The following is a 9,517-nucleotide window of genomic DNA, read 5'->3' as shown; positions in this document are numbered from 1 at the left end:
AAACCTTACAGTTCCCCATGCACATGTGCATTTTATTAACTGTAACAAACATTGGAAGTTACCAATATTAGCTGTTCCTATGTCAACTCAGACACTGGCTCAAGCATTGGAAAAGCAGCGTGCCCTAATTCTCTAACAACTCTGCTAAATCCTTCTGCTCTTAAATAGACAGAATTTCAATTTTTTTTCAAATTTCAAATTCTTTCCTCAATAGGAGAAAACATATACTTTCCATCAAAGAGTATGGTGTTTTCTAAATTGATTAACACACCTTTAGAGCTGGGTTTCTTTGGATGTAAAAGTGCATCTGAGTTAAGGATCATGAATTACATCTTCTCTGTAATATTTCCCAGCACATGAAAGGGAAAATCAGATGCCTGAAGAGCTGTTTACATCTCCAGATGTGGCTACCCATCTGTACCCATGAGCTGTCATGTGATGGAAATTTTCTGGAACTAGATAGTGGTGATGGCTGAAGCACTAAACTGGCTAAATGGATAGTGGAAATGACTGAGATGTATTCTTCTTACTGTTAGTCACTGGCTTTATTCATCAGAAAGAACAGAAAGAACAATTTTATCCACATTGAGTCAGGAGTGAGCATGCTGTATTATGAAGCCACATTGGAGACCCTCTGTAGGTGTAGCAAATCCTTGCAGTTAAGATGGTTGAGGACAAAGGTTAAGCAACTCACCTAACATCAGACACCATCTCTGGTGGATTCAGAGTGTGAAAACCATAGTTTCCTCCTCAAACTCACAGGGCACCAAATTAGCAAGTAAATTATATGATCTTTATTCTTTTAACCCAAGTATAAATCTAAAACAGTTACAAAAATGAATTTCTTGAACTTAGGTAAATTTTCTATGACCTAGCTAAAACAAACCAGATTGCTTTGGATAAGAGGCGACATCATATAACGAAGATAATGACCTTCTTCCTTTGTAAAATTCTTACCTGTTTGATAGCTGTGACGGTAATGACAAAGAACAGTGGAAGTCCACTCGTTACTGGACTTGTGGGTGTATCAATAATCAACTGAAATTAAAAGAGAATTGTGGAACCATTTTTAAAAACATATTAGTGACTTTAGACAGATTGGTTAGCCCTGTTACACCACCACCCAACATTTGCTTTTACTTATTTTAAATTGCTTTATTGTTACCCCACTTTATCTCACCATTAGAGATAAATTAAATAAAAAGTAAATCACCCAATTTCACTATGAAGCTGAGGGCGGTTTTCTTTTATTAAGGGACATGTGTAAGGAAATGATACTGGCAGTGGCAAAGACACAAGTCTAATACCAGAATACATTTATTCAATTTACTACTCTTCTCTGGTGCCACACTTTAATTACATCATTTGGTCAACTTAATGTTGGGGAAAATTTGAAAGTCTTTCAACTGTATTTTGTAAGATGGAAAAAAAATTAGATTGTTATTCTTAAAACACAGCTGACATATTGTTCCCTAATTCATCCCTCACTGTGGTATTCATTCACTCACTCTCTCTTTTTTTATTTCCTCTTCCTCTTTTTCTTAATATTTTCTCTGGTTCGTCTACGCATACTTAGGAAGAAGAAAAGTGCAATAATGTTTAGCTTGGCTGATGAATTTTTCCTAAAAATTAGGCAGCTCCTGATCTCCCCTCTAGTGCTGGAAGGTGGCCAGAACCAACTCAAAAGCAGAGTGCTCATGTGTATGTTTTAGCTTATAGGTCTCTCTGAACCAGCACACTTGCCCTGAAGGAAATAAAAGAAGGAACTATAGATAAAGAGCACCAAGTCCTTGTTCCTTCTTACTAGCAAACCATAGTTAATCACTTGAGAATAAAGTGTCACCTATTTAGATTTACATTTGAGGTGATAGAAAAAAGATGACCAGCCTTACCTGTACCAGAAATATGATAAGAAAATAAAAGTTGGCTATTCTTCTGAATTGTTCAAATAAGTTCTTGGGTATAAAGTTCCAAAATGTGTACTATATAAAAAAAAAAAAACAAAAAGGTGTCATTTTGATCACAATTTACTTTTTATGTTATTCTACTGCATGATCTCAAAGTATAAAATGTTCAGTTTTAGATATAGAACTCATAATTCAAAATTTAAAGTGTTTATAGACATTTTATCAATTTGTTGACCACAAAGACAAACTTCTAACAGAGAACGTGTACCTCAAAAGTAGCATATGTGTTACCAAATTTCAGATAATTCAAGGTAGTACCTTAATAGTTTTATTATTAAAATGTCTTTCATAAAATATAAACCTAAGATTGTTAACTCAAAAAATATATATTTAGCATTTTTCCTTGGTTGTAATTTCTTTGTAAGTTTTGTGTGTGTGTGTGTGTGTGTGTGTGTGTGTGTGTGGTGTGTGTGACAGTGTGACTAGATGGTGACAGAAAGCTAAAACAGAAGTCAATGTTACCAGATGGTCTTGATTCAGTCTGGAGACGGTTCCTACATAGGAAGTTTCTGTGTGTCAGCACCACACACACACACACACACACACACACACACACACACACACACACACACACGAGAGGGAGAGGGGATGGAGAGGTAAGCAGGGAAAATGGTTCTGTCGCCACTTATTCTCCAAACTTTTCATTTTTGCCTCAGAAAGACAGTTTTCTTAACTTCTGTGTTAAAAACAACAGTGCCCCAGATGTCATGGATCTGCAGTAAACACTGAGCTTAGAAATTAGTTTTAAAATTCTATTTGAAAGCTTTTGACTTTAATGAGGACAGTCTGCTGAAGAGTAAGAACGTGCTCTGCCCAGTCTATAAGGTGACCCTAGCCTTCTTGCTGTAAAATGAATGGTACCTACATCAGCTCCTATCAGGGGAGTGTGCTGGTATCGCAGCTCTAGACAGTAGTTATCAAGCTCTCATATCAAGAGCTCCTTTAGTGCCAGAATCTCAAACACAAGTTATTGAAAATTGAATATAATACCTAAAGCCTGGCATAGTCTTGAAGTAATCAACATATTCTGAATCTGGTTTTTACATTTATTTCACAGTACATCACAGTTAAAAAGTAAATAAACTTCTTTGCCTTAAGTTTCCAACTATTTAGAGAGTATACAGGGAATTTCCATTTTATATTCTAATTTATATTCGCAAGTTCATAACGAAGTTCCTCAATGAGCAGAAAAACAAAGGAGTGGTTCCCCGCCATCTCCTGACAACTATGGGCCTACTTTCAGTTCTCTTCTCGGGGTGGCCCCATAAATTACCTTTAAAAATCTCTAAATAAAAAATAAATTAATTAATTAGTTAATATTTTTTCAAGTATAAATTGATAGTTTTGAAATAATCAAGGGGATATGAAGTACACTGTACTTAGTACAGCACAGAAAATATAGTCAATAATATTGTAATAACTATGTATGGTACCAGGTGGGTACTAGACTAATGGGAAGGGAGGGCTCAATTCATTAATTTTATAAATGTCTCATGACTATGCTGTAAAAGGTATTTCAAATTTCAACTTATTTAAAATTGATTTATACTTAAATGCCTTTTATTCGATGGTAATGGTTGCTTCTAGAGAAATGAAGAATTAAGAGGAAAAAACCAGGTCTCTAGAGGTTTAGAAAAAAAATTAATTTCCTAGGTCCCAAATTTACCCCACCGTACCCATCTAAACACCTTTATCTTCCATGTATCATTTCATACCAATCCTTTATGGAATATATGTTTTGGAAGTATCTTCTCTTAGTAACTTGTCTTTTAATTCTCTTAACAGTATCTTTTGAAGAGCAGAAATTTTTAAATTAAAAAAATTCAACTTATTAGTTTTACCTTTCATGGTTAGTGTTATTGGTGTCGTATCAGAATACTCATTATCCAACCAAGGTCACCTAGATTTTCTCCTATGCTATCATCTAGGACATTTACAGTTGTGCACTTTACATTTAGGTATATGATCAATTCATTTATAGTTAATTTTGTGAAAAGTGTAAGATCAGTGTCTAGATTCTTTTTTTTTTTTTTTGAGTCCTAATCTTAGGTGTAATGAAGGTCATGTACAAAATAACTTTTTATATATGTATGGAACTTAACAATAAATCTGTCCTACCTGACATAACGTGAAAATGAAGAGTAAACTTTGCCACAATTACATAGCTAACTGCATTCCCTATGCCATGCATCCCTGTGGCAATCTACCAACTACTAATTTGTGCTTCTTTAACCCTTTATCTCATTCTCCCAAACTCACCCCCAATCCTCTGGCCATCACCAGATTGTCCTCTATATTTGTGAGTCTGTTTTTGATTAGTTTGTTTTTTTGTTCCTTAGATTCTGCATGTAAGTGAAATCATATGGTATTTATCTTTCTTTGTCTGACATTTCACTCAGCATAACAACCTCTAGGTCCAACCATGTCTTTGCAAATGGAAAGATTTCATTTTTTTAATGTCTGAGTAATATTTCATTGTATATATGAACCATAACTTCTTTATCCAGTCATCTGTTGATGGGTATTTAGATTGCTTCCATATCTTGGCTATTGTAAATTGTGCTGCCATGAACATAGGTGTGCATAGATCTTTACAGATTATTGTTTTGGTTTTCTTTGGATAAATACCCAGAAGTGCAATTGCTGAGTCAAAAGGTATTTCCATTTTAAATTTTTTGAGAAATCTCCAGACTGTTTTCCATAGTACCAATTTACAATCCCACCAACAATGTGTGAGGGTTCCCTTTTCTCCACATCCTTGCCAACATTTGTTCTTTGATTTATTGAGGATAGCCATTCTGACAGGTGTGAGGTGATATCTCATTGTGGTTTTAATTTGCATTTATCTGACAATTAGTGACATTGAGCATCTTTTCATATGTCTATTGGCCATCTGTATTTCCTCTTTGGAGAAATAAGTGTTCAGGTCTTCTGCTCGTTTTTTAATTAGATTTTTTTTTTGTTGTTGAGTTTGACAAATTCTTTATATATTTTGGATATTAATCTCTTACCAGATGTATCATAAGCAAATATCTTCACCCATTCAGTCAGTTGTCTTCATTTTGTTGATGGTTTCTTTTGCTGTGCAAAAACTTTTTAGTTTGTCGTAATGCCATTTGTTTATTTTTTTTCTTTTGTTTCCTTTGTCTGAGAAGATATATCTGAAAGAAGTTACTAGTAGCAACATCAGAGAGATTATTGCCTATGTTTTCTTCTAGAAGTTTTATGGTTTCGGGTCTTACATTTAAGTCTTTAATCCATTTTGAGTCTATTCTTGTATAAGGTATAAAAAGGTGGTCCAGTTTCTTTCCTTTTCTTTTTCTTTTTTGCATGTATCTGTCCAATTTTCCTAGTACCATTTATTGAAGAGACTGTCTTTACCCCATTTTATATTTTTGCCTCTTTTGTCATATATTAAGTGAGCATATAGGCGCGAATTTATTTCTGGGCTCTATGTTCTGTTCATTTGATCGATGTGTCTGTTTTATGCCAGTACCATTCTGTTTTGATTACTGTACCCTTGTAGTATAGTTTGATATCAGGTAGTATGACACCTCCAATTTTGTTCTTTTTTTTTTTCTTTTTTTTGCATGTGGACGTATATTGCTCTTGCACCATTTGTAGAAAGCCTTTCATTTCTCCATTGTATTGTTTTTGTTCCTTTGTCAAAAATCAGTTGACTATATTTATGTGGATCTATGTCTGGGCTCTTTATTCTGTTCCATTGATCTATTTGTCTTTTTTTCACTGATACTACACTGTCTTCATTACTATAACTTTATAGAAAATATGAAATGGGATAGTGTCAGTCCTCCAACTATGTTATTCAATATTGCGATGGGTTCTGGGTTTTTTTGCATCTCCATATAAACTTTAGAATCAGTTTGTTGATATCTACAAAATAACTTGATGGGATTTTGACTAGGATTGTGTTGAATCTATAGATTAACTTGGAAAGAACTGACATCCTAACAACATTGAGTCTTCTCATCCATGAACATAGAATATTTCTCCATTTACTTAAAACTTCTTTGATTTCTTTCAACAAAGTTGTATAGGTTTTCTCATATAGCTCTTGTACATATTTTGTAGATTTACACTTAAGTATGAGTAAGTATATATTGCTTTTCTTTTTGGTGCTAATGTAAATGGTGCTGTATTTTTAATTTTGAATTCTGGTCTGCCAGGGAACCAGCACAAATCTGGAATTTAAAATCAGTTAAATGGTTTCTTTATTCTAATCAGGCATGGAAGACCCATGCTGCAGCTTTGACAGTAAGCTTTGTAATTTCCACATTTCACAGAATAAATTACTATAAAAAGTTATTACACTGATTGTTAATGTGGTCAAAAGAGGGTTATTAATTACTTATGATGTATAATAAGAAAATTGAAAACCCAGTGAGATACTTTAAATATTCATGACTGCACTGATATACCAGTAACATACGGATAAAGTACAATAAAATAATCATTTTATTACACGTATAAGAGGTGGAAAACTGATAATAGTGGGCCAATTGTACATTTATCATCTTTGTTAAATGGTAATGATCTAAATATTTGCTTAGACATGTGGGTCATAATGTAATATAATGCTTTGTGTATTACAAAGTATACTGTAATACTCTGACCTATATTCAGCTATGAAGTCCTACCTTCTGCTGTGATACAATCAGTAGAACAATACTTTATACTGGAAATCCTAATATTGAGCCACAGGCATGGAATAAACTGGGTTTTTTTTCTTGCTATAAGGAAACTGAGAAGTCTGAGTCAACCAGAAAATCTCTCTTTACTATAACGGATATTTTAGGGAATGGCGAATTATACAAGACAATTAAACTATTCCTGGCATTTCTCTCACAACACAAAAAATTTCATACCTGAAGTCTTTGCATTTGTTCTGTGTATTGTTAGCCCTGCAATGAGAACATCTCATGAGCATCTGAGCTCAGTTTTGCTTCCTCTCTTCTCCTCTGTGTATAAGTCACCTCTGGTTCAGGGTTACTTGCCGGGAGTATGACTCCTCACAAAGAAGAAAGCAGTCTCACTTGGTCTATCTTTAGTCATGTGGAGAAAGAAAACACCCTAAGAAAAAAGCCCTGGGCGCTGTTCTTCTTTGCCAGCTGCCAGAAAGTAATACAAGAGCATCTGGAAATTTCCCTGAGGCCTCGACTATTATGTACCTGAAATTGGGTCTAGCACCACAGCTGTGAGTGGGACAGACCTAAAAACGTGCTGGAGGTTGGTCACCGAACTGCGGAAGGCAATCAACTCACACGGAGTAGAAGTTTCTCTGTCACTTATGATTGAGAGATGAGGTTTTAAAAAATAGAAAATTATGCCCATATTCTGAATTATTGATATAAGAAAGGAATGAGCATCACGATGGGCTGGTAAGAGAGGTAGTGCTGGCACAGCAGAGGGAGCGCTGGGCTCGGGGTCAGACGTGTGGCTAAGAACCGGCTCATTCACTTTGTTCTGAGGCTTGGTGTCTTCAGGCATAGGCTGGGTTTAATAAGTAATAGTGGCCTCATGGGGTTGTTGTTGGGCTTAAATGACATGATAAACTTGAAAGTCATTAAGAACACCGCCTGTATCCAATTGGTAGAGGTCATTTTCCCTAACCAATAATCAAAAGTAATTCAGCTTTCTCGAATGTATGGAGTGACAGTACAGTTTGAGATAACTATTTAATTTTGTAGCATCCTGGGGCAGAGCTGGAAGCCACATGAAGTTTGTGCCCAAAAGTATAATTTTTTTGTGAAACCGACGAAGCAGAGCACCTTTGTTCTCGGATCTGCCAGCAGTGGTGAGCTCAAGCAGGCCCTGGGTGGGGAGTTCTGCATGTGGTCAGAGGAAAGGAAGAGGGTCAAGCTACAGATAGTGTCTTGGTTTTCCTTCTTCTGCCAGACACCTGCCTTGTGTGTCTCCCCGCAAAAGGAAACAGAATTTGCATCAATCGCTGATCACCAATAATTGAGTTTCTGTGGCATAGGTCAGAAGTGTAACATAATTAGATTAATTAGCCTTTTCAATCCCTTTGTATAAATATGTACATGACAAATGCTTTCACAACCCTTTGATTTAATAAAATCAGACTCGCTGAGAATAGGCTTCTAAGTCTTAGCTAACAGTCTTTTCCTTTAAGGTAGAAATAAAAGTTTTCTTCCCAAGAAAACATAGCTACATTACCATAAACATAGTCTTCAAACCGGCTTGTAAATTTGTTTCACAATTTAAATTGTATTTTTCATATGTCCTGATCTGTTTTTAAACGAAAACAAAAACACACTCTAGGTTTCCACTCCAGTTGATCTAAATCAATGCCACTGTCCACTGGCTTAGATTCTAAGTCCTCATCTTTCTGAGGGCCTCTTCCAAACTGAATTTGGTGAGCAATAGAGGTGATGCTGTGCATCATTTTTCCTTGAACTGGTATCAAGCCATTAATCTCACCTCTTTGAGGAATAAAGATCATTCTCTACACAGATGAATTTGAGAGCACAGTCCCCTCTCCACTCTGAGCCGAGATGAAGTAGATGAGCACTTTACCCGACACTCAATCTCTCTTTTGTGGGGACAGCTTGACCCAACTCCTGAAGAAGTATTGACTTAACTCTCTTAGTTCCTACTCTAGAGCCTCCTCATATAAAAGAGTTTTCTTGAGGAGAAATGGTTTCAAAAAGGCCCCCAGGAACCTGCAAGTCTGTATCCAAACCCTTTGTTACAACCTCCCCAGCACAGAGTTTCCTTTGACAAAAGCCAAGGAGGCTCTGGGGCTCCAGTTCACGTAGGGCAGCTGGGGACAGGAAGGTGCCCCCGCAGGGAGAGGAACAAAAGTCCGGACAAAGGAAGAGAAAAGATGGTGAGTTGTAGAGCAAGGAGGGAAGACAAGGCATCTCAAAAACAGTGTTGGCTATTGGCTGTGGGATTACTGAAAGAAAAATAGGGAAATAATTCGCTCTAAAACTTGAATCAGATAGCACAGTGGTCAGGAAGGGGATTTAGATATTACTACTTTCATTGCTGTCTACTGAAATGTTGACAGAGGCTTTTAGAATAAATAAAGTATCCCTCAATTTCCAGCTATATTCTATCAAATGCATCAAGAAGGCCTTTTGACACCTCCAATGAACCAGGTGTTTTGAGTTTCAGAAATTTCCTCCGCGAAGCCTTGTAAAGAACTTTCCATATCTATAGGAAGGTACTGGGGGCTGGGACTTTCAAGGCTGAGTTTGTCCCTGGAGGGAGAAACCAGCTGCACAGGGATTTGTATCGGTGGCTGAAGTGCCTTTGACAAACGTTCTACCCAGTTTAGATGTTGTGTAGTGTAGGGAGGTTTCATGTCCCATCAGCTGTATCCCGGACTACCGTCCTGACAAGTACACGCATGGCACCACATTTTAATGTTTTGCAGTGCACTTCCTGTTTTTTGATGCCTTTGTACTGCACAGGACTAGATTTTTAAGAAATGTTTTTGACAGAAACAAACTCACAGATGCAGAGAACAAATTGATGGCTGCCAGATGGGAAGGAGGTTGGGG

At 36.4% G+C, this 9,517-nt stretch overlaps 1 protein-coding gene across 1 annotated transcript in view; it reads right to left on the bottom strand.

Moving 5' to 3' along the window:
* Positions 1-9,517, bottom strand: part of ATP11A (ATPase phospholipid transporting 11A) — a 141,985-nt gene that overhangs the window by 58,735 nt on the left and 73,733 nt on the right. Inside the window, exons 3-4 of the mRNA XM_011379542.2 lie at positions 1,893-1,982; positions 958-1,038 (exon numbers count right to left, since the gene is read on the bottom strand). Of these exons, the coding sequence (XP_011377844.1) occupies positions 958-1,038; positions 1,893-1,982 (171 nt within the window). The remainder of the gene's footprint in view (positions 1-957; positions 1,039-1,892; positions 1,983-9,517) is intronic.

This window comes from Pteropus vampyrus, unplaced genomic scaffold, assembly GCF_000151845.1.
Source record: "Pteropus vampyrus isolate Shadow unplaced genomic scaffold, Pvam_2.0 Scaffold363, whole genome shotgun sequence".
Taxonomy (NCBI): Eukaryota; Metazoa; Chordata; class Mammalia; order Chiroptera; family Pteropodidae; genus Pteropus; species Pteropus vampyrus.
The sequence above is the reverse complement of the archived record's forward strand: the minus strand, read 5'-3'. Positions and strand labels throughout refer to the sequence as shown.